This window comes from Scyliorhinus canicula, chromosome 8, assembly GCF_902713615.1.
Source record: "Scyliorhinus canicula chromosome 8, sScyCan1.1, whole genome shotgun sequence".
Classification (NCBI taxonomy): domain Eukaryota; kingdom Metazoa; phylum Chordata; class Chondrichthyes; order Carcharhiniformes; family Scyliorhinidae; genus Scyliorhinus; species Scyliorhinus canicula.
The window spans coordinates 131,320,635-131,345,826 of NC_052153.1; the positions used below are offsets into that span (position 1 = coordinate 131,320,635).

At 49.5% G+C, this 25,192-nt stretch overlaps 1 protein-coding gene across 3 annotated transcripts in view; it reads right to left on the bottom strand.

Annotated features, from left to right (window-relative positions):
• Positions 1-25,192, bottom strand: part of slf1 (SMC5-SMC6 complex localization factor 1) — a 113,538-nt gene that overhangs the window by 87,439 nt on the left and 907 nt on the right. For all 3 annotated transcript variants that reach the window (XM_038805267.1, XM_038805266.1, XM_038805268.1), the window contains exons 2-4: positions 5,412-5,525; positions 4,345-4,423; positions 3,361-3,601 (exon numbers count right to left, since the gene is read on the bottom strand). In XM_038805267.1, the coding sequence (XP_038661195.1) occupies positions 3,361-3,601; positions 4,345-4,423; positions 5,412-5,525 (434 nt within the window). The remainder of the gene's footprint in view (positions 1-3,360; positions 3,602-4,344; positions 4,424-5,411; positions 5,526-25,192) is intronic.

The following is a 25,192-nucleotide window of genomic DNA, read 5'->3' on the forward strand; positions in this document are numbered from 1 at the left end:
GGTCCTAACCTGCCTTGGCCTCATTTCCATCAGTCACTGGCATGCTATTTGTTTTTTTTTAACAAACATTTTTATTGAGGTATTTTAGGCATATAGAAAAAATGACATTGTACAGTACAAACATAAAAAATCAAGACACAAATTCCACATGAAACATAATGCAAACCACGGCTCTGTTCACGTACGGACCTGCCTCAATATCCCCCTACTCTACTCTACCCTAGCCCCTCCCCCTGCTGACGCTTACTCCTCTGCGAAGAAATCAATAAATGGCTGCCACCTGCGGGCGAACCCTAGTAGCGAACCTCTCAAGGCGAACTTGACTTTCTCTAGGCCAAGATAGCTCGCCATGTCCGATAGCCATACCTCAGCCCTCGGGGGCTTTGAGTCCCTCCATGCTAATAGTATTCGTCGGCAGGCTACCAGGGAAGCAAGGCCCAGAACATCAGCCTCCCTCTCTTCCTGGACTCCCGGGTCCTCCGAAACCCCAACGATTGCCACCTCCGGGCTCATTACCACCCCAGTTTTCAACACCCGGGACATGACACCCCCCCCCCCCCCCCCCCCCCCCCCCGAGTTTAGGGCACGACCAGAGCATGTGTACATGGTTAGCCGGCCCTCTGGCGCATCTAGCACACTTGTCCCCCAGCCCGAAGAAATAATACCGTCCTCCAGCTCCTCTCCCCCCCCCCCCGGAGCTCCTCCTCCCACTTAAGCTTCAGGTCCTCGGTCTGCGTATCCTCAGCTCTCATTAGCTCCTTGTAGACGTCTGAAACTCTACCCTCTTCCACCTCTCCCCTAGAAACTACCCTGTCCTGCCTCCCCTTCGGCGGGAGACGTGGGAAGGACGGCACAGTCTGCGTACAAAATCCCTCACCTGCAAGTATCTAAAGTCGTTCCCTCTCGTCTGCCCAAACTTCCCGTCCAGCACACCCATGCTCGGAAAGCTCCCTTCCAGGAACAGATCCCCCATCCTCACAATCCCCGCCCTCCTCCAAAGTCGATACCCCCCGTCCATGTCCCCTGGGGCAAATCGGTGGTTGCCGTAGATTGGGGTCCACACCGATGCTCTTACCTCCCCTACATGCCTCCTCCACTGGCCCCAGATCCGAAGAGCCGCCACCACTATAGGGCTGGTGGAGTACCGTGCTGGCGAAAATGGCAGAGGCGCCGTGATAGGGCTGCTAAGCTAGTGCCCCTGCACGAAGCAGCCTCCATCCGCTCCCAAACCAACCCCACACCCACCATCCATTTCCTTATCATCGCTATGTTGGCCGCCCAGTAATAGTTGCTGAAGTTTGGCAACGCCAGCCCCCCTTCTCCTCTGTTCCTTTCAAGCATCACCCTCTTCACCCGCGGGGACTCCCGTGCCCAAATAAATCCCAGAATAATTTTATTCAGCCTCTTAAAGAAGGATCGCGGGACAAAGATGGGAAGACACTGAAAAACAAACAAGAACCGTGGGAGAATCGTCATCTTAACAGTCTGCACCCTCCCCGCCAATGACAGCGGGAGCGCATCCCACCTCCGGACCTCCTCCCTCACCCAGTTGGGACAGGTTGAGATGGTGCAACCTGCCCCAGTCTCGTGCCACCTGAATCCCCAAATATCGGAATCTCTCCCCCACTGGCCTGAACGGCAACCCCTTCAGCCTACTCTCCTGCCGCCTCGCCTGAATTACAAACAACTCGCTATTAGCCATGTTCAGTTTGTATCCGGAGAATCGGCCAAATTCCCTCAGGGTTGCCATAATACCGTCCATCCCCACCATTGGGTCCGATACATATAACAGCAGATCATCCGCGTATAACGAGACTCTATATTCCACTCTGCCCCGGACCAGCCCTTTCCAGTCCCTAGAAGTTCTCAGTGCAATTGCCAGCGGCTCTATGGACAGCGCAAACAGCAGTGGGGAGAGAGGGCAGCCCTGTCTTGTCCCACGGTGCAGTCTAAAGTAGTCCGATGTCATCCTGTTCGTCCTTACACTCGCCTCCGGGGCCTGATACAATAGCCTAACCCAGTCGATGAACCTCCCCCCCCGACCCCCTTGTCGCGGCTGCCTCACCTGCACTCTGTGTGCCCGTCCACCACTGGCGGATGCGGACACCTCGTTCCCCAGCAACTTCTGAAACATATCCTCTACATATGCGGCAGCATCTAGCCCCTCTTCCCCCTCCGGGAGGCCCACGATTCTCACGTTATGCCTGCGAGATCTGTTGTCCAGGCTGTCCAGCCTTTCCAGAAGCACTTTTGCGGGTCCCTCAGCCTCTGAATTTCCGCATCTGCCACCGTTTGAAAGTCAGCCTGCTCCTCCACTGACTACTCCAACTGCTGGAGCTTCTCAGCCTGATCATCCAGCCTTTTTCCCATCTGATCAATCGACTTCTGAAGCGGCTCCAAGTTGTCACGCTTCAAAGTCAAAAAGCTCTCCTGCATAGTCTGCAATAGCTGCTCCATTGTGGGCTGGGCTGTCAGCCCCTTGCTCCGAACACCAGCCATGCTGGTCTCTCTCAGCCTCCACTGTGCCCTTACTCGACCAATTCTTCTGCTATTTACAGTCCCTCCAGCTTCTTAGGTCCATACAATTCTGTATGGGTTCAGTGCCCGAGTACTATTGCTTTCCAGTTCCGCACTCCAAAGTGCAAAAAAGTCAGGGGAAAAGGTCCAAAAGTCCAACCAAAACGGGAGCCACCAAATGTGCGACCTACTCCCTCATAGTTGCCACCGGAAGTTCACTGGCATGTTATTTGTGTCTTCCACTGTGAAGACTGACCCAAAAAACCTGTTCAGTTCCTCAGCAATTTCCTCATTTCTCATGATTAAATCTCCCTGCTCATCCTCTAAAGGACCAATATTTACCTTAGCCACTCTTTTTTGTTTTATATATTTGTAGAAACTTTTACTATCTGTTTTTATATTCTGAGCAAGTTTACTCTCATAATCTATCTTACTCTTCTTTACAGCTTTCTTAGTAGCTTTCCTAAATATTTCCCAATCCTCTTCACCTTCCAAGTTTTATTTCCTCTCAAACTAGTTTTCTCTTGTATTTCCCTTCTTGCAGCTCCCCCACTAATTTTTGAACTATCTTTAAACACCCTCATCAAGCCTATCTCTTATCAAGCTTTTGGTCATGCCATCTATTTTCTCCTTCTTTGACTGGACATTCATCGTCCTCTAATGGTCTCTCTGTAATGCATGCTTTTGGTGCTGCAAATGTCATCACGTTTCCAATAGATTTTGTTGTATGTTGAATCAAAAAAGTACAGCATGTCTCAACTCAATCAGTAAATCCTGGAACACAAATATATTTTATCTCAGATATTACATTGGAACATTATTAATGACCCCTCTGAACAATACCTCTTAAAAGTAGCTCTCCTTGCTTCATCATTGATCAGAAGCACTACTTTCCAGTTGTAAAACGCTCCTGGCATCCTAGAACGGGCCAGCTCCTCGCGCCATATTTTCGGTACAGATTCTATCGGCATTGGGTACTGTGAATTACTTGGATTTTTACATCCCCACTCGTACTGGATTTCGTTGAGCCACCTGCCATTTTTAGCACTGTCAATTATGTAATCTTTAGTTAAGACCCAATTTCCTAAAATGGAAGAGGAAACAAAGAGACAAACAAGTCTGGATTGTGAAACTAGATTTACAGCAGTTCATAATATTTATATTAAAATGTTAATTAAGTGAAAAAAATAACATTTAGTAATGTACAGATTAATTGTTTAAGGTACAGTTCACCAAAGCACTGCCCCCATCAATCTTTCTCACTTCAGAAACATTCTCTCCTGCTACAATTGAGAAACACTTGATCACCTCACTCCCAAATGTACTCCTGTTTCTAAATACTTCAGTACAGTCTCCCCTCCACACAGTTCAGATGAACACTGCTCCTTTACCCTTCTCAAGACACTATCCCTCCCAATGATGTCAGTGCGAGTGCTGGCTGCATTGCTTCAAAATGGTATCTGTGCTGAGGGCAAGAATTCCTGATCTATTCCTAGATCAGTAATTTTTACTTATAGCACACTAAGTAAACTCTAAATTAAGTAGATATGCCAGGTACAAATGGCATCCACATAAAGTGAATGACAAGAGGAGCAGAAGGCACAGCAGTAGTAATCTTTTTACCAAATCCCTTGGGGCAGAAATCAGCTGTTGAAATGTGAGCTCATGCTGCAATAACTAATTTGCTATCCCAGGGGATAAAATAAATGTGTATGTGTATTTACAGTGCATACAGTTACACTCTATTTGCAATAAGAAATAGTATTTTTTTTCCAATTAAAGCTTATTTTGATGCAAGCAATGTAAATATGTAGCGTGTTGACTCACCTGCAGCACAAGCTGCTAAAAATTTCTCACTTCGACTTGGTTTACTTGCTATCATATGAGTGCATTGATGTTTATATTCCTAGTTTTAGAGGAAAAGAAACAATCCACTTAGTTAAATGGACATTATAAAGACCATTTGGGGCATTATTTTTTTCTATTAAAAAAGGTGCCCCGAATAATATTAGAAGAGTTGGAAGAAACATTTTGCAATCGCATTTCCTTTGAACATGGGAAGCCAGAGTTTTACTGTAAGAAAAACCTTTCATTCCAATCTAGCTTGATCCTCCAAGACCTCAACTCTCTCAGCAACATGAAAGGGACAACATAACTGTGTTTCCAACATAATTATTTTTTCCTTTTTATTTATCTCTATATTTGTGCTCATTCAAGTCCACTCACCATGTACTTGGCAAATTTTTGACTTGTATGCAATAATAATATGCTAAATTTAATTTGCCTTGTTCGACATCTTTCAAAAATATTTCAGGCAAGACCACAAAGTACGTATTTTCCCTCTGTTCCACATCACTAATGGGTCTGGTGAGTGCACATTTTGTGCCTGATCATGGAGGACTTTGGTCTTCTGGATGTTGAGTGCAAATCCCATCATCCCGAATGCCTCAATAAGTACATGAACTCTTCTCTGGAGATCCCTTTCCAACACAGCATATACTACAGGATCATCAGCATATCACCCATAAGCTCTCATCACACATATGCTGATGAAATCCAGCTTTAGCTCTCCACCATTATTTTGATTCCCTGAATGTTACATAATTGTAAATTGTGGCGTACATGTGCTCAATTTTTCTGGCCCCCAAAATTTTCTTTTTGCATGCATTTGGCATATATGTTGCCCCCCCACCCCTCCCTTTCGGCCACGCCATGCTATACTCGCATTCGTAGCCAGCCTCAATTCAAACTAAGAACAAAAGAAAAATAACAAAAGCACTGCATTCTGGTTCGCAAGAATCTGATATCTGAAAACATATAACATTAAAAAATTAAAACAGCTAAAAAAGGACAACAGTTTCCAATACCATTTTGTATAATCACAGAGGACTTACCGGTGAAAGAAAATAAACGCAGTCGAGATCGGTAAGTAATTTGACAAGGGCCCTTTTTTCAGAATGTTTGAATCCAGTCAACTGTATTATAGGATTCTGTACCAGTCCAGCCATCTGTACAAGAAACTATAAATCAGCAATGCACAAGATCACATTCATTCTTTTGGGAATGTCAAATGTTTTTGGTAGGAGAAGGGTATATGCAATGTAGAACAAACATACAGCTCATCTATTCTGTGGTTTTGCACAAATGGGGTCAAAACCAGATGTTGCTTGCAGATGAAATAGGAGAGTGCAATTCTATCAAGGCATGCAAGTGCAAGATTTTTAACAAGTGTCAGGTAGATTAATATAAATAAATTATCAATTGCAAATTTAAAAATAAATATGCTAGCGTCAGTACTTTAAGATTGATTACAGTAAGTCTTCCCTTGTTGTGCAGGCTGAGGCAATACAGCACCATCTTTAGAGAGGATGTATTCATACTGTGACAGGGTTGTGGGGATAGATTCCTTTACAAGTTTGTGTTGAAATACAAAATGGAAAACAGTTAACCTAATTACAGGAGCAAGGTTTTGTAATGACAATATTTTAAAAAATTAACTTGGACTGCAGTAGTGTCTTTAACATCCTCAGGACACCCCAAATCACCTCACAACCAATTACTAATTTTTGAAATGTACACACTTGTTCTGCCATCTAACATATTATTACATATGCAACAATATGATCGATTGGCTAACCTATTTTAATTGGTCGTAACAGAGAACAAAATGTTGGTCAGGGCATTGAGAAATTCTCCCATCTAACAGTATTATGAGATGCTATTTATCTGACAGACTGCCTGCTAGGGATGTAGTGGGATCGGGGAAGGGGGTGAAGACAGGCCCCCTAAAAGTCAAAAGATATAACGATGGGGGAGGGGCGATTGCAGCACGAGCGAAACCTGGTACAGCTAGAGCGCTAGAAAGAGTAGGGATGAAGAGTCTTGATACATTTTTAAAAATTCTTTATTCGTTCATTGGATGTGGGAGTCACTCGCCGGGCCAGGATTTATTGCCCATCCCCGAGGGAATGCAAGAGTCAACCACATTGCTGTGGGTCTGGAGTCACATGCAGGACCAGACCAGGGAAGGATGACAAATTTCCTTCCCTAAAGGGCATTAGTGTCACTTCCAGTGGCAGCTAGGAGGGAGAAGGTCGCATATTTGGTGGCTCCTGTTTCGGTCAGACTTTTGGACCTTTTCTCCCGAATTTTTTGCGCTTTTGAGCGCGGAACTGGAAAGCAATAGGGTTCAATTTGAGGCGGAGGGTACAGTTGCGGATGGGGGTGGCAGATTTGTTATGGTTAGGGGTAAGCTCGAAGAGGTGAGAGTAGTCTTGGTTAGTGTGTATGCCCCTAATTGGGACGATGTGGATTTTATCAGGCGGTTGCTCTGGAAAATCCCCGACTCGGACTTGCGCAAACTGATCATGGATGGGGACTTTAACACAAGATCTAGGCGACCAGAATTGAGGACTGTGTACCGGACGTAATTGCGGAGGACCGGGTTCATTGACTGGGTTAGGCTGTTACATTAGGCCCCAGAAGCTAGTGTAAGGACAAACAGGACGACATAAGATTACTTCAGACTGCACCGCAGGACAAGACAGGGTTGCCCTCTCTCCGCACTGCTGTTCGCGCTGGCCATAGAGCCCCTGGCAATTGCTCGGAGAGCTTCAAGGGACTGGAAAGGGCTGGTCCAGGGGGAGTGGAACATAAAGTCTCGTTATACGCGGATGACCTGCTGTTATACGTATCGGACCCAATGGTGGGGATGGACGGTATCATGGAAACCCTGAGGGAATCTGGCCGGACTTCAGGATATAAATTGAACATGGCTAAGAGCAAGTTGTTCGTAATTCAGGCGAGGGGGCAGGAGAGTAGGCTGAAGGGGCTGCCGTTCAGGCTGATAGGAGAAAGCTTCAGATACAGGTGGCACAGGACTGGGGCAAGGTGCTAAGCTCAACCTGTCCGGACTGGTGGAACAAGTGAGGGAGGAGGTTCGGAGTTGGGATGCGCTCCCGCTGTCGCTAGCGGGGAGGGTGCAGACTGTTGAGATGACGATTCTCCCGAGATTCTTGTTCATATTTCAGTGTCTCCCCATTTGCATCCCGAGGTCCTTCTTTAAGAGGCTGAATAAAATTATCCTGGGATTTGTCTGGGCGGGGAAGTCCCCAGGGTGAGGAAGTTGATACTCGAAAGGAAAGAGGGGAAGGGGGACTGGCGTTGCCGAACTTCAGCAACTACTACTGGGTGGACTTCCGGGCGGCGAGCGAGGAGGTCGCAGGGAGAGGGGCTCCCGCAAGCGGTGGACAGCAGGAGGAACAGCCCCCCCCCCGACAGGCCGGACGGCGGAGGAGGAGCGCCGGCGGAGGAGCCGGAGCGGGAGCCGAGGAGCCGGAGCCGAGGAGCCGGAGCGGAGGAGCCGGAGCGGAGGAGACGGAGCGGAGGAGCCGGGGCGGAGGAGCCGAGGAGCCGGAGCGGAGGAGCCGAGGAGCCGGAGCGGAGGAGCCGGAGCGGAGGAGCCGGAGCGGCGACAGGGGGGCCCAACAGCAGCAGGTCCATCCCCTCTCCCTCCCCCCCCCCCCCCACGCGGGCCAGGAGCGGTGCGGCGGCGGCGGCCCCTCTTCTCTCCCCCCCCCCCACGCGACCCAGGAGCGGTGCGGCGGCGGCGGCCCCTCTTCTCTCCCCCCCCCCCCCCCCACGCGGGCCAGGAGCGGTGCGGCGGCGGCGGCCCCTCTTCTCTCCCCCCCCCCCCCACGCGACCCAGGAGCGGTGCGGCGGCGGCGGCCCCTCTTCTCTCCCCCCCCCCCCCCCCCCCGCGGGCCAGGAGCGGTGCGGCGGCGGCGGCCCCTCTTCTCTCCCCCCCCCCCCCCACGCGGGCCAGGAGCGGTGCGGCGGCGGCGGCCCCTCTTCTCTCCCCCCCCCCCCCACGCGGGCCAGGAGCGGTGCGGCGGCCCCTCTTCTCTTTCCCCCCCCCCCCCCCCCCCAGCCAGCAGCGGGGACACAACCCCCCCCCCCCCCCCCCCCCCCAGCCAGCAGCGGGGACACAACCCCCCCCCCCCCCCCCAGCCAGCAGCGGGGACACAACCCCCCCCCCCCCCCCCCAGCCAGCAGCGGGGACACAACCCCCCCCCCCAGCCAGCAGCGGGGACACAACCCCCCCCCCCCCCCCCAGCCAGCAGCGGGGACACAACCCCCCCCCCCCCCCCAGCCAGCAGCGGGGACACAACCCCCCCCCCCCTCCCAGCCAGCAGCGGGGACACAACCCCCCCCCCCCCCAACCAGCACCGACCACCGGCCCACTCGCCCCCCCCCCCCCCCCCCCCCCCCCCCAACTGCTGTGACCACCACGTGGCAAAGACAAAGGGACTCTCTCTCCTGGTTGAAGAGGGAAAAAAGAAAAAAGAGACTTGTATTTCTGTTCTTCCCAAAAGAAAACTGGTAAAGAGAAACGGGGTAGGGGAAATAAATTTAAAAAAAAAAAATAAAAAATATATATATATATATATATATATATATATATATATACATATATAGATATATAATAATAAATAAAATAAAAATAGGGTGCGGAAAAGGGGGAAAAAGAAGAACAAGGAGAGAAGAAAAGATGAAGGGGAAGGGGGAGAAAAAAGTGCCAGAAAGGAGCCAAGAGAAAGGGGGCACCGGAAGTAGACTGGGCAAAGGGAAAGCCAGCTCGGGCGAACGAGTCAACACGCGAAGCGGCGGGAAGGATGCTTCGCCGCATCCAGAAGAGCTGGACGGGCGGGCAACCTCTCCCCTGGGGTTAGAGGGGGGCGTGAATTGGAAGGAAGCCTTTGCCGAGGTGGTGAGGGAGCAGCTGCAGGCATTCAAGGCAGAGTTAAAAGCAGACGCAGAGGCCGCAGCACAGGCAGCAGTGACCAGGGCCATGTCAGGGGTGCAGCAGGTTCTGACCAGATTGGAGAAGAAAGTGGATGCCCAAGGGAAGATACTGGAAGCCCAAGGGAAGATACTGGAAGCCCAGGGGGCAACCATTAAAGAGCTGGAGAAGGCAGCGACTGACGCGAGCGACCGGGTCATATCCCTGGAGAGGGGAATGGTGAAACTGAGTGCAACACAGGGGAGCCTGAAGGGCAGGGTAGACGACCAGGAGATCAGCTCGAGAAGGCAAAATATCAAGATAGTGGGCCTGCCAGAGGGGATAGAGGGTAGAAATCCCACAACATTCGTGGCTGCGATGCTGGGCTCCTTAGTGGGGCGGGAAACTTTTCCCACCCCACCGGAAATGGACAGAGCTCATCGGTCACTGCGCCCGAAGCCCAAGGAAGGGGAAAAACCGAGAGTAGTTATAGCCAGACTGCACCGGTACCGGGATAGGGAGACAATCCTGCGCTGGGCCAAGGAGAATAGAGCCTGCAATTGGGACGGGCACGCCATCCGAATCTACGAGGATTTTGGAGCGGACATAGCTAAGAGACGGGCGGAGTTCAACAGAGCGAAAGCAGCTCTCTATAAGAACAAAGTACGTTTTGGTATGCTGTACCCAGCAAAACTCTGGGTCACATACCAACACAAGGAATATTTCTTTACAGCCCCTGCCGAGGCGAATAGATTCGTCGAGGAGCACGGGCTGGAAAAACGCCATGGGAAGTAGGGACGAGGGGCCCATGGCAAGGAGACACGTCATGCCGACGGGGGGGTGGGGAGGGGCGAGGCAAAGCCAGCCCCCTCCCCCCTGGCAGAAACACCCAGAACGGAAAACAACCCAATGCCCTAGGGCCCGCTCCAGGTGGGAGGCCAGGCCCCGGCACGAGGGAACGGGAGTACTGGAGAGGGGAGAGGGGAAGCGGGACAGCAACCTCCGAGAGGGGAGCCACCGTGCTAGCAGGAAAGCTAGCGAAGGGGGCGCGCAACAGAGCAGGGCCGCAGCGCACCCCCAACAGGGGGGAAGGCGCCAGGCAGGGGAGGGGGGGGATCACCCATCAAAGGTGGGAGAGCAAATGGGGACAGGAATGGGGGAGAGAGGGGCAATGGAGGGGTACACAGGGGTATCCCCGAAAGGGATAGAGCGGGGGGGGGGGGGCACCCGGGGGGCGAGAGACCAGGGAGGGGAAACGCAGGGACGAAGGGACAAAAGAGGCCAGTAAGGGAATAGGGCCACAAAGTGCCACAGACAAGGGCTCGAAACAGGGAACTGCTGCAAGCACCCACCCAGTACGGTCTGTGGGTGAAGGGGCCCCCCGGAGTGCAGGGGACTACCCGCGTGGCGGACACAAAGTGGACGGCCATGGCGGGTGTCCCCGGGACAAGGGGGAACCCCGGAGCGCAGGGACCCGACCGCATGGGGAGAGCAGTGATAGTGGACATCCTGGACGGCCCCCTAACATAGGGAAACCCCAGAGGGCAGGGGCGCGTCCACCGGACAAATATGGTTAACCCCACAGGAGCAAGGGGGCAGAAGCCCCCCACCAGAATAGTCACCTGGAACGTAAGGGGACTTAACGGCCCAGTGAAGAGATCTAGAGTCCTCACCCACCTTAGAAACATGAGGGCCGACATAGTCTTCCTCCAAGAGACGCACTTGAGGGAGCAGGACCAACTGCGGGTAAGAAAGGGCTGGGTGGGACAAACCTATCATTCCTGTTATGGGGCAAGGGCCAGGGGGGTGGCGATCCTGATTGGCAAGAGGACAATGTTTAGGGCGACAAAGACGGTTACGGACCCAGGGGGACGGTATGTCATGGTCAGCGGGGCCCTGGATGGGGCGCCGGTAGTTCTAGTTAACGTGTACGCGCCCAACTGGGACGACACGAGCTTCATCCAAAAGACCATGGCAGAAATCCCGGACATAGCGACGCACCGACTAATCATGGGGGGGGACTTCAACTGTGTACAGGACCCAACGACGGACAGATCAAACCCCAGAACGGGGAAAACCTCAAACATGGCAAGGGAACTCAGCCACTATATGGAGCAGATGGGAGCAGTAGACCCCTGGAGATTGGCCCACCCGGGGGAGAAAGAATTCTCTTTCTTCTCCCCAGTACACAACGTGTACACCAGAATTGACTTCTTTGTGGTGGGGAAAACGGTGCTTCCAGAGATAGACAAGGTGGAATACTCCGCAATTGTGATATCAGACCACGCTCCACACTACATGGATGTGCGGCTAGAGACGGGAAGGGCCCAGCGCCCCAAATGGAGGTTGGACGGTGCCTTACTAGCTGACAAGGCCTTCAGCGAAAGGATAGCGCAGGCCATAGCGGAGTACACTGAGATCAACCAAAACGGGGAGGTCTCACCCTCCACGTTCTGGGAAGCGCTTAAGGCCGTACTAAGAGGGAAAATCATAGCCTACAAAGCGCAAAGAGATAGGGAGGAAAGGGTGGCTAGGCAGAAGCTGGTCGACTCCATACTGGAGGTAGACCATAAATACTCCGAGGCCCCGACTGTAGAACTCCTGGCGGAGAGAAAAGAATTACAAAGGAACTTTGACCTGCTCTCCACCAGGAAAGCAGTACACCAACTCCGCCAGGCACGCGGGGCCCTATACGAACACGGAGACAAAGCCAGCCGCCTGTTGGCCCACCAGCTGAGAAAGCAGGCAGCCAGCAGAGAAATTGCGCAAATCAGAGATACCAGGGGCACGTTGGAAACAGAACCAGAGAAGATTAACAAAACCTTCAAGGCCTTCTACCAAGAGCTGTACACCTCAGAGCCCCCAACGGGGAAGGCTGGGATGAACCGGTTTCTTGACGGACTGAACATACCAGTTGTGGGAGAGGGCAGAAAACGGGATCTGGAAGCACCACTAGCACTGGGAGAGATCATGGAGAGCATTAGCTCCATGCAGGCGGGGAAGGCGCCGGGACCGGACGGATTCCCGGCGGACTTCTACAAAAAATTTGCGACAGCGCTGGCCCCGCACATGCGGGAGATGTTCACAGACTCGCTAGCTAGGGGCACGTTGCCACCCACGTTAGCACAGGCCTCAATCTCGCTGATACCTAAGAAAGACAAAGACCCAACGGAGTGTGGGTCATACAGACCCATATCTCTGCTGAATGCAGACGCCAAAATACTGGCCAAAATCCTAGCCAAAAGGCTAGAAGACTGTGTACCTGAGGTGGTCACAGAGGACCAGACAGGCTTTGTCAAAGGTAGACAGCTTACCGCGAACATCAGGCGCCTGCTGAACGTGATAATGACCCCCTCCGGGGAGAGAACACAAGAGGTGATCGTCTCCCTGGACGCAGAAAAGGCCTTCGACAGAGTTGAATGGATATACCTCATAGAGGTACTGGAGCGGTTCGGGCTTGGAACAGGGTTCACAGCTTGGGTAAAGCTCCTGTACAACGCTCCCATGGCGAGTGTACAGACCAACAATACCAACTCCCAATACTTCCAGCTGCACAGGGGCACCAGACAAGGATGCCCACTGTCCCCGCTGCTGTTCGCACTAGCAATCGAACCGCTAGCAATCGCGCTCAGGGCAGCAAAAATTTGGAGGGGGATCCGAAGGGGAGGTAGAGAGCACAGAGTCTCACTCTATGCGGATGATCTGCTCCTCTATATCTCGGACCCACAAAGCAGCATGGACGGAATCATCGCGCTCCTGAAAGAGTTTGGAGCCTTCTCGGGCTACAAACTCAACATGAGCAAAAGTGAGATCTTCCCATTACACCCGCAAGGGGGGGGGGGGCAGCACTAAAGGGGCTGCCGTTCAAACAAGCCCGACATAAATTCCGCTACCTGGGGATCCAAATAGCCCATGACTGGAAAGGGATCCACAAATGGAACCTCACCAGCCTGACGGAGGAAGTTAAAAAGGACCTGCAAAGATGGAACACACTCCCGCTCTCCCTCGCGGGGAGAGTTCAGACGATCAAAATGAACGTACTGCCCAGGTTCCTCTTCCTGTTTAGATCCATTCCGATCTACATCCCCAAGGCCTTTTTCAAAGCGCTGGACAAACTCATCATGGCGTTCGTATGGGGGGGTAAAAATGCTAGGATCCCAAAGAAGGTCTTACAAAAAACAAAAACCAGGGGAGGGTTAGCCCTCCCGAATCTACAATTCTACCACTGGGCAGCAACAGCCGAGCGAGTAAGGGGATGGATCCAGGAGCCAGAAGCTGAGTGGGTGCGTGCGGAGGAGGCCTCCTGCATGGGAACCTCCCTCCGGGCCCTCGCCACGGCAGCACTCCCATCCCCACCCAAAAAACACTCCAGCAGCCCAGTGGTGACAGCCACCCTCCAATCCTGGAACCAACTGCGGCAGCAACTTGGCCTGACCAAAATGTCGAACAGGGCTCCCATCTGCAACAACCATAGGTTCAAACCAGCACTGACCGACGCCACCTTCAAAAGGGGGAGGCAGGACGGGGGGACACTGACAGTCAGGGACCTATACACGGACGACAGGATCGCAACACTGGACGAACTGACAGAGAAATTTCAGCTAGCTGGGGGGAACGAGCTACGGTACCTGCAGCTCAAAAACTTCCTACGAAAGGAGACAAGGACGTACCCACAACCGCCACGACAGACACTACTGGAAGACCTACTGGACGCAAGTATCCTAGAGAAAGGGAACTGTAGTGACATGTATGACCGACTGGTAGATAGGGACGACACCGTACTGGACGCAACAAGGAGGAAATGGGAGGACGACCTGGGGATGGAGATCGGGTGGGGACTCTGGAGCGAAGCACTGCATAGGGTCAACTCCACCTCCACGTGCGCAAGGCTCAGCCTGACGCAACTAAAAGTGGTACATAGAGCCCACTTAACAAGAACCCGTATGAGTAGGTTCTTCCCGGAGGTGGAAGACAGATGTGAACGGTGCCAAAGAGGCCCGGCCAACCACGCCCACATGTTCTGGTCCTGCCCCAGACTCGTGGAGTACTGGACAGCCTTCTTCGAGGTAATGTCCAAAGTGGTGGGAGTGAGGGTGGAGCCATGCCCGATAGTGGCGGTCTTCGAGGTTTCAGAACAGCCAGATCTATTCCTGGGGAGGAGGGCGGATGCCCTTGCCTTTGCCTCCCTGATCGCCCGCCGTAGAATCCTGTTTGGCTGGCGGTCAGCAGCACCGCCCAGAGCTGCGGACTGGCTGTCCGACCTCTCGGAATCTCTCCAAATGGAGAAAATCAAATTTGCCATCCGAGGGTCGGACGACGGCTTCCACAGAACGTGGGAGCCATTCATGCAACTGTTCCGGGACCTATTTGTGGCCAATGTACAAGAGGAAGAATAGTCGGGGGAAGGTAGCGGGAGGGGGGGGGGGGGGGGGGGGGGGGGGGGGCTACAGGTTCGTTACGGGGGTTCGATGGCTAGCTAAGGCCCAAAACCAAGCTAAATAAACATGTTGAGGGGGGGGGGGGGGGGGGGTGGCGCAGTTACTACTACGAAGATGCTTACCTGTAAATATGTATGTTAATTTTTGCGTGTTTGTTTTTGTTTGTTTTTTTTTCTCTCTCCTAACAATTTGTAATTTGTTCAATATAAAATACGAAAACTGAATAAAAACATTTATAAAAAAAAAAAAAAAAAAAACTACTACTGGGTGGCCAACATAGCGATGATAAGGAAATGGATGGTGGGTACGGGGTCGGTTTGGGAGCGGATGCAGGCTGCTTTATGCAGGGGCAACAGTTCGGCAGCCCTGGTTACGGTGCCTCTGCCGCTCCCGCATGCACGGTACTCCACCAGCCCTATAGTGGTGGCGGCTCTTCGGATCTGGGGCCAGTGGAGGAGGCACATAGGGGAAGCGAGAGCATCGGTGTGGACCCCAATCTGCGGCAATCACCGATTTGCCCCGGGGAACATGGACAGTGGGTATCAACTGTGGCGGAGGGCGAGGATTGTGAGGGTGGGTGATCTGTTCTTGGAAGGGAGCTTTCCGAGCATGAGGATGTTGGAGGAGAAGTTTGGGCTGGCGGGAATGACTTTAGCTACTTGCAGGTGCTGGATTTCGTGCGCAGACTGATGCCGTCCTTCCCATGCCTCTCGCCAAAGGAGAGGCAGGTCAGATTAGTTTCTAGGGGAGAGGTAGGTGAGGGTAGAGTCTCAGATATTTACAAAGAACTAATGGGGGCAGAGGATACACAGACTGAGGACCTGAAGCTTAAATGGGAAGATGGAAGACGGTATTTGGGCAGAAGCTCTGGGCAGGTAAACATGAAGCAACATGCGACAGGCTCAGTCTGATCCAGTTTAAGGTCGTGCACCGGACCCACGGGACTTTGTCCCGGATGAGTAAATTCTTCGGACTGGAGGACAAGTGTGCCAGATGCGCCGGCTAATCACGCGCACATGTTCTTGTCGTGCCCTAAACTCGGGATACTGGCAGGGATTCGCGGACATCATGTCCCGGGTTTTGAAAACTGGGGTGGTAATGAGTCCTGAGGTGGTAATCTTTAGGGTGTTGGAGGACAGAATGGGTTTCAGGAGTCCAACGTCTTGGCCTTTGCTTCCCTGGTAGCCAGGCGACGAATATTGCTGGCATGGAGGGATGCAAGGCCCCCGTAGACTGAAGTATGGCTATCGGACATGGCAAGCTTTCTCGGTCTAGAGAAAGTCAAGTTTGCCTTGAGAGGTTCACTATCGGGGTTCGCCCGGAGATGGCAGCCATTCATTGACTTATTCGCGGAGAATTAATCACGCCAGGGGGGGCGGGGGAGGGGCGGTTTAGGCAGGTCCTTGCGAGAATAGAGTTGTGGTTTGTACTATGTGTTATTTGCTTTTATGTTTAATGTTGTGTCAAACTTTCTTTCTGAAATTTGCTCACTGGCCCCGAGTGAGGAAAAAAACGGAAATGTGGCCCCTTACATTGGACACCTTATATCTAGTTGGACAGAGTGGTAAGCACATAATGAATAGAGAACAGTGTTTCAGGAACCGAATGTCAAGTCAGGAATTTGGTGCAAGTGGGAATTCAATGCAGGGGGTGCTGCGTTTTATTCTTTTCGTTTTACTTCCAGTAGATGGCGAGTGTTTTTGCTTTCCCTGCAAGCTAGGAAACTGCAACATACTATTACTTTTGCTAACTAAGTGACTAATTAACTGAGCAAATAAAATATAGTCAGAGAGACAGAGCAGGGATGGTGGTGGATGACATGAATGCACATATGGGAATCTGTGGAATGCATTGCAGTCTCAGACAACACACGTGGTGAGTATCTGCAGGTGGAGCAACTTCAGAGTCGCTGAGATGGAGTCAGTTGAAAACATTATGGGACATCAGGGAGATGGAGAGTTAGCTGGACACTGTTTCAGGATGCAGTCATACAGCTTAGGTTAAGTAGATGTTTACAGTTGGTCAATGGTTAGGGACAGCGGAGTGTGACTGCAGGTCAGGCAGGTCCAGCATATAGTGATGGAGGAGCCTCAGACGTTGACCTTGACCAACAGGTACAAGGCACTTACCACCTGTGTAAATGAGAACAAAATCTGCAGGTGAACAAACTGACCATAGCGTCATAGTTCAGGATATCATTCAGGTAGGGGAGCGAAAACAATGCAGTAGTAATGGGGAAGATATAGAACATAGAAAATACAGCACAAAACAGGCCCTTTGGCCCAAGATGTCACGCCGAACTTTTGTCCTAGATAGTCAGCACATCACAGAAGGTTGTGTTACCTTTCTGGTTCCAGAGCATCTCCACACTGTCATGAGGCAAGTGGAAGTGCGAAGATTTTGTTAAGTGGTCCACACAACGATATACATAGGATTAGGAATGATATTCTGTTGAGAGTTTGTGGAATTATGGTCCAGATTACAATGCAGAACCTCAAAAGGTTATCATCTCCGGGCAGTTACCTGAACCATGGGTTGATTGACACTGGGTCAAGCAGCTAATGGAATTAAACGTGTGGCTCAAAGACTGGCATTTCATGGGGCACTAGCACTAGTGCCCACGGATGAGGGAGCTAGTCCATTGGAGTGGTTTCACAAACTGGGTTGGATCAGTGGCCTGACAAAACGTGTAACTAGGACTGTCACTAGGGCTTTAATCTGATGAGGGTGGAGGATGACTTCCGGTGGTGGCGGGTAGGAGTAAGCCGCACATTGGAGGGCTCCTGCCCGAGAATTAATTTTTCGGAGTTTTGATGCCCAGTCCCAGGAGCAACTTTTGATTAAACAAGGGTAGGAAGGCACAGAGAAGAGAGCTGTCCAAATCTCAAAGAAAAATGGAGCTAAAGAAGGTCCGCCGGTGGGTGGAAAGGTTGACTGAAGTACTGGAAGGAAGGTGGAGCGCCGGGTGAGGCCACACTGCTCACGGCAGAAAGGATGACCGAGGCGATGGCCGTAGAACTTGAAAAACAGTTCACAAAACACATGGAAGCAACGAGGAAGGAGATGGGAGCGGTATTGAAAGTGCTGGTGGAGGTGGTAATTGCTCCGGTGAAGGCGGCGGTATCGAGTTCAACGGCTGAGGTGCGGGAGCAGGGTGAGACACTGAAAGGAGTGGAAGAGCCATTATCGCAAAACAGTGATCAACTCACCTCGATGGGGAAGGAGCTACGGAGGGTGATAGAGACCAACAAGGGTCTGCGAGCCAAAATGGAAGACCTGGAAAACAGATCCAGGTGGCAGAATCTGAGGATCGTGGGTCTGCCCGAAGGGGTGGAAGGCCCAAGACTGATGGAGTATTTTGCCACGATGTTGGCGGAGCTATTGGGGGAGGAAGAAGAGCCCTCTCGATACAAACTGGAGGTCCTAGAGGCCTATACCAAAGGCGAGTGAGCCGCCAAGAGTAGTGACTGTTTGAAGAAGGTTCTGTGCTGGGAAAAGCGGGACGTGCAGTGGGCTGGAGTTGGTATACGCATATTCCAGGACTTAATGGTGGAGTTAGCGAGGAGGTGGGTGACCTTCGGCCAAGTGAAGACGGCACTGTATAAGAGCAAGGTGTGATGCGGCAGTGTATCCAGCTACGTTGAGGGTACCCTACAAATCCAAAGATTGAGACGGTGGAAGCAGCGGAGAGAGAGAGCGAGAGAAGACCCAGACAGGGGCCTCCAGACTGGCTGGTCTAAGGCAGCAAGTGAACTGGAGTGAGGTGGGGGGAGGGGCTGCAGCCATCAGAACCTGGTAGAACAGGTTTCGATGAGTCTAACCGGGTTGAAAAGTTGGGGGAAGGGGCCAATACTGGGCGAGGTGTTTTCGAGAGGAAGTGGAGGGGATGAGTCTGGAAGGAGGGGTGGGGGGGTATACGATTCATGGGTGTCATTCATTGTACACTTTCGGGGATTGGATGGCCTTGAATATTAGCGGGGCGGGGGGGGGGGGGTTTGGACTATATATGGTTTGGGTTTTTTTATTTGATGCTTATATAGTCATGTGGGCTGTTATGTGGGGGTCGGTGGAGGATGGGATCATTGTTGTTGATAAGGGATTTGACATTGTATCCGTTACTGTTTATTGGTAGGGGTAAATTCTGAAGAAAATGTGAAAAAGGAGAATAAAAACATTTTTAAAAAAAGGATGAGGATGGAGGGGACCAGGATAGGTAAAAAGAGATTTTGAAGTCCAAAGAGAAAACTCAATACAAATGGAACAGTGTATAAAGACAAGCAGTGTGGAAAAGGAAGGGACAGGGATGTTAACAGTAATAACATCAGCAAACAAGCTCCATGCAAAGAACAGTTGTAAGAAAATAAAATTAAAGATGGTCTGAATTAGCGAAGCACCAGCAAAAAAAAAAAAAATATTGCTCAGTCGTTCGTACCCAGAGTCAGAAGCTCAAGTTCCACTTTAGGACTTGTTGGCCACAAACTGATGGTCCATGACACTGTTCAGCAGGTTGATAAACAGACTGCTAATCCTTCCAACACTTATCCACAGTTAACAAAAACGGTACTTCATTAATTTATGGGATGTGAATGTCACTGGCTAGGCCAGCACTTTTCACCTAGCCCTAATTACCCTTGAGAAGGTGGTGGTGAGCTGCATTCATGAACCCCTGCAGTCCATGTCCAACACTCAAAGTGTACATGGGCAAACTGCTGTTCATTCCTATCTGGCGCAAAATTAAAACAAAAAAGGTAGCCAAACCAGGGCTTACAAGGGAAATTGGAGATAGTATTAGATCCAAGGAAGAGACAGACAAATTGGCCAGTAAAAACAACAGACCGGGGGCAGCACAGTGGTTAGCACTGCTGCCTTAAGACACCGGGTTCAGTCCCGTTCCTGGATCACAGTCCGTGTAGTTTTCACATTCTCCCCGGTTCACTGTCTGTATGGAGTTCGCACATTATTTTCACAGTAATAATAATCTTTATTATTGTCACAAGTAAGCTTACATTAATACTGCCATGAAGTTAGCATGAAAATCCTCTAGTCACCACACTCCAGCACCTGCTCGGGTACACAGAGGGAGAATTCAGAATGTCCAAACAGCACGCCTTTCGGGACTTATGGGAGGAAACTGGAGCACCCGGAGGAAACCCACGCAACACATGGGAGTACGTGCAAACTCTGCACAGACAATGACCCAAGCCGGGAAATTGAACCTGGGACCCTGGCACTGTGAAGGAACAGTGCTAACCACTGTGCTACCGTGCCTCCCATAACTTCATTGCAGTATTAATGTAAGCCTTCTTGTGACACGATGTCTGCATGGGTCTCACCCTCACAACCCAAAGATATGCAGGGTACAAAAGAATAAGAACAAAGAAAATTACAGCACAGGAACAGGCCCTCCCAGCCTGCGCCGATCCAGATCCTTTATCTAAACCTGTTGCCTATTTTCCAAGGTCTACTTCTCTCTGTTCCCCACCCATTCATATATCTGTTCAGATGCATCTTAAATGATGCTATCGTGCCCACCTCTACCATCTCCGCTGGCAAAGCATTCCAGGCACCCACCACCCTCTGCGTAAAAAACTTTCCACGCACATCTCCCTTAAACTTTCCCCATCTCACCTTGAAATCGTGACCACTTGTAATTGACACCCCCACTCTTGGAAAAAGCGTGTTGCTATCCACCCTGTAGGTGGATTGGGCACATTAACTTGCCCCGTAATTGGAATTTATTTTATTTGAAACAAAATAATAGACCCGAGGATTGAGAGCAGTTTAGAATTTAGGAAAGGAGGGCAAAGGGATCGATTAAGACGGAGAAAATAGTGTATGAGAGTAAGCTTGCAAGGACCATAAAAACAGACTATAAAAGCTTCTACAGGTATGCAAAGAGAAAAAAACTGCTAAAGACAAATGTAGGTCCCAGTCAGAAACAGGGGCATTTATAATGGGGACAAAGAAATGGCTGCCCAACTAAATACACCCTTCTGAGTTCTTCCTTCACATAGGGGGACACCAATAACAAACCAGAAATGTTTTGGAACACAGGGTTTAGAGAAAGGGAGGACCTGAGGGAGATCAATATTAGTAGGGAAATGGCTTTGGAGAAATCGAAGGCCAATAAACCCCAGGGCCTGATAATCTACATTCCAAGAACTTAAGAATTGGCCCTAGAAATAGTGGATGCATTGGTGGTCATCTTCCAAGATTCTGTAGACAATGGAAGTTTCTATAGATTGAAGGGTAGTTAATGTAACCCCACTATTCAAATAAGGGAGATAAAGATCCCACTAGTTAAAAAGGGTGATAGAGCAAAAACAGGAAATTATAGACCAGTCAGCCTCATGTTGGTAGTAGGGGAAATGCTACAGTCTATTAGAAAAGATGAAATAACAGAGCACTTGGAAAACAGTGACAGGTTCAGAGAGGCAGCATGGATTTACAAAAAGGAAATCATGTTTGACAAATCCACTGGAATTCTTTGGAGATAAAGCTAGTAGAGTTGACAAAGTGAATGTGATTTATTTGGACTTTCAGCTGGTTTTTGACAAGTCCCATATAAGAGATTAAAGCACATGGGATTGGGGGTGGTGTACTGAGATGGATAGAAAACTGGTTGGTAGACAGGAAGCAATAAAGAGTAGGAATAAGCGGGTCCTTTTCCAAATGGCAACTAGTTGGGTACTACAGGGAGGTGCTAGGACCCCAGCTATTCACAACATATATTAATTATTTGGATGACAAAAGCTGTGTGGGAGTGTGAACTGTGAGGACGATGCAGAGATGCTTCAGTATGATTTGAACAAGTTGAGCGAGTGGGAAAACGCAGTATATTATGGATAAATATCCACTTGGTAGCAAAAACAGTAGGAGAGATTATTAGCTGAATGGCGATAGATTGAGAGGGGAATGTGCAAGGAGGCCTATGTGTTCTTGTACACCAGTCACTGAAAGTAAGCTTGCAGGTGTAGCAGGCAGTAAAGAAGGCAAATGGTATGTTGTCAGTCATAGCGAGAGGATTAAGAGTACAGGCGTGACTTGGAGGGGAACTTCCAGGTGGTGGTGCTCCGATGTGACTGCTGCTTTTGTCCTAGATGGTAGCAATCTTTCATTGCATCCTGTAGATGGTACACACTGCTGCCACTGTGCATCATTGGTGGAGAAAGTGAATGTTTGTACAAAGACTTAAAACAAGCTATTTACAACCTATATTAATGACTTAGACAAAGAAAGAGAGTAATGTATCTAAATTTGATGATGATGCGGAACTGAGAACGCAAGGTGTGAGGACTCAAGAGGTTGCCAAGAGATATACACAGGTAAGTCAGTGGCAACAAGGTGGCAGATGAAGTATAATGTGGTAAGTGACAGGGCATTCTTGAGTGCAATGATAGAAAAGCAGAATTTATTATTATTTTTTAAAAGGGCCTAAAACTTGTCCATGACAATATTCAAAGGCTCTTAAGTGAAGCATACTCGTACATGGAACAAAGTTAACATGCAGGTATAACAGGCATTGAGGAAGGCAAATTGCATATTGACCTTCTGCAAGAGGATTAGAGTAGAATAAAGAAATCATAAAACCATAAGAGATAGGATCAGAATTAGGCCACTCAGCCCATCTAGTCTGCTCCGCTATTCAATCATGGCTGATATTTTTCTCATCTCCATTCTCCTGCCGTCTCCCCATAACCCCTGATCTCCTTATTAATCAAGAACCTATCTATTTCTGTCTTAAAGATACTCAGTGATTTGGCCACCACAGCCTTCTGCGGCAAAGAGTTCCAGATTCACCATCCTCAAGCTAAAGAAATTCCTCTTCATCTCTGCTTTAATGGATCGTCCCTTTAGTCTGAGATTGTGTCCATTGCTTCTAGTTTTCTCCTACAAGTGGAAACAACCTCGCCACGTCCACTCTATCCAGGCCTCGCAGTATCCTGTAAGTTTCAACAAGATCCCCCTCATCCTTCTAAACTCCAACGAGTACAGACTCAGAGTCCAAAACCGTTCCTCATACGACAAGCTCTTCATTTCAGGGATCATTCTTATGAACCTCCTCTGGACCCTTTCCAAAGCTAGTACATCCTGCCTTAGATATGGGGACAAAGACTGCTCAAAATACTTCAAATGGGGTCTGACCAGAGCCTTACATAGCCTCAGAAGTACATCCCCGGTCTTGTATTCTAGCCCTCTCGACATGAATGCCAACATTGCATTTGCCTTCCTAACTGCCAACTGAACCTGGAGAGAATTTGTGAACAAGGACTCCTAAGTCTCTTTGTGCTTCTGATTTCCGAAGCATTTCCCCATTTAGCAAATAGTCTATGCCTCCATTTCTCCTTCTAAAGTGCATAACCTCACACTTTTCCATATTGTATTCCATACGACACTTCTTTGCCCACTCTCCTAGCCTGTCCAAGTCCTTTTGCAGCCCGCCAGCTTCCTCAATGCTATATGTCATCTACAGATCTTTGTATCATGTGCAAACTTAGCAACAGTGCCTTCAATTCCTTCTTCCAGATCATTAATTAATATTGTGAAAAGTTGTGGTGTCAGCAGAGATCCCTGAGGCACACCACAAGTCACCAGCTGCCATCCTTTAGCCCCACTCTCTGCCTTCTGCCAGTCAGCCAATTCTCTATCCATGCCAGGATATTACCCTTAACACCACAGGATCTTAAATTATTTAACAGTCTCTTATGCTGCACCTTATCAGAGGCTTTCTGGAAATCTAAATGAATCATGTCCACTGGCTTTCCTTTGTCTAACTTCCTTGTTACTTCCTCAAAGAACTCTTAACAGATTTGTCAGACATGACACTCCCTTGACGAAGCTGTGCTGACCTCAGTCCTATGTTATCATGCACTTCCAAGTTCTCCATGATTTCACCTTTATAATGGACTCTAAAATCTTACCAATGACCCAAATCAGGCTAACCGGCCTATAATTTCCTGTCTTCTGCCTCCCTCCCTTCTTAAACAGCGGTGTTACATTAGCCACTTCGCAGTCCTCTGGGACCCTTCCTGCTTCCTCATGCTATAATTGCTCAAGGCTTTGGTGAGCCCACAGCTGGAGTATGTACAGTTTGGTCTCCATATTTAAAAGGAAGAAAATGCTCGCATTGGAGGCAGTACATCCAAGGCTCACATCCTTGAAATTAGGGATGGCCTATGAGAGGCTGAGTAAATTGGACCTATAATCTCTGGACAATGAGTAGTGAGCTCATTGAAATAAGTAATATTCTGAAGGGTTTTGACAGGGGTGACACTTATTTCCCTTGGCTAAGGAATTTATAACACCAGGGCTGTCTGTGCATAAGGAATCAATTATTTAGGATTCAGATGAGAATTAACTTCACCTCGACGGTTACATCTTTGGAATCATGTACCCCAGGGGGTTATGGATGCTATAACACTGAGCATATTTAAGGTTGAAATAGACAGAATGTTGGTCTCTCACAGGATCAAGGGGCAGGCAGGAAAATTGAGTTGAGGCAGAAGATAGATCAGCCGTGGTTATTTTGAACAGCAGAACAGACTTGAAGGGCTATGGATATGGTCGATTCCGGCTTTTCTTACAGTGCAATGGAGGGGCAAGAAAAGCTTGAGTGAAGGTTTCAGCGGGGTAAAGTCAGGTGATGTTACAGGAGGTGGAAAAGAGCACAGACCTGTTCAGAAGCGCATTCATTGGTTAAATATGGCACCAAGGTTTGTGACAGTCTAGGAGTATTCTATCTAAGATCTTCCCGGTTAGTCAAGGTTGTAAGCTACCAGACAAGGTCTTGTGAATATCTAAAGTAAGGCTCGCTATTTGGGAGTTCTAATTATAGTATTCACAATGTGCCTTGCTTTCACTACTTTCAGTGTATGGGATAGACTATGACTTAGGTGGCTATCTTTTCCTTAACATCAGCTAAGTATTTCCATCTCTTGAGAGCCAGGCATGGGTAAGTGACCCTTCTGATAGCCTCAAAGGGCGAGAATGTAATGAGCCTTAGTTAAATGTCACTCTTATTTATTAAAATAGACACGGATCTGTATGGTAAAATATATACGCAATTTATTTAAGGAAAAAGGGTAATACAAGTATTTTTGGTAAATGATACAGTTTGACAAATACAGGATATATGATGAATTAGCCTCTGAGCTTCTGAACTACATATTTGCTTAAGCTATAAACATCTCGATACTTACATCGACTAGTAGTCTTGGAGCTCGATACTCAATCAAGAGTAGAACTCTACGAGTCGAGATAGCAGCTTGGTCGAATAAACACCCAGCAATCTCCTAAACAGCTCTCCAAGTGAAAAACTTACTTTCGCAGCCTGTGCTTAAACGTTTATATAGGGTTTTCTTACTTAGGGAGTTTTGGCAGAGCACCTGCTTCTGAAAAATAGATTGACTCCCCAGTTTTTTTGAGACAAATAACAGTCTATCTTGGTTGGCAAGGC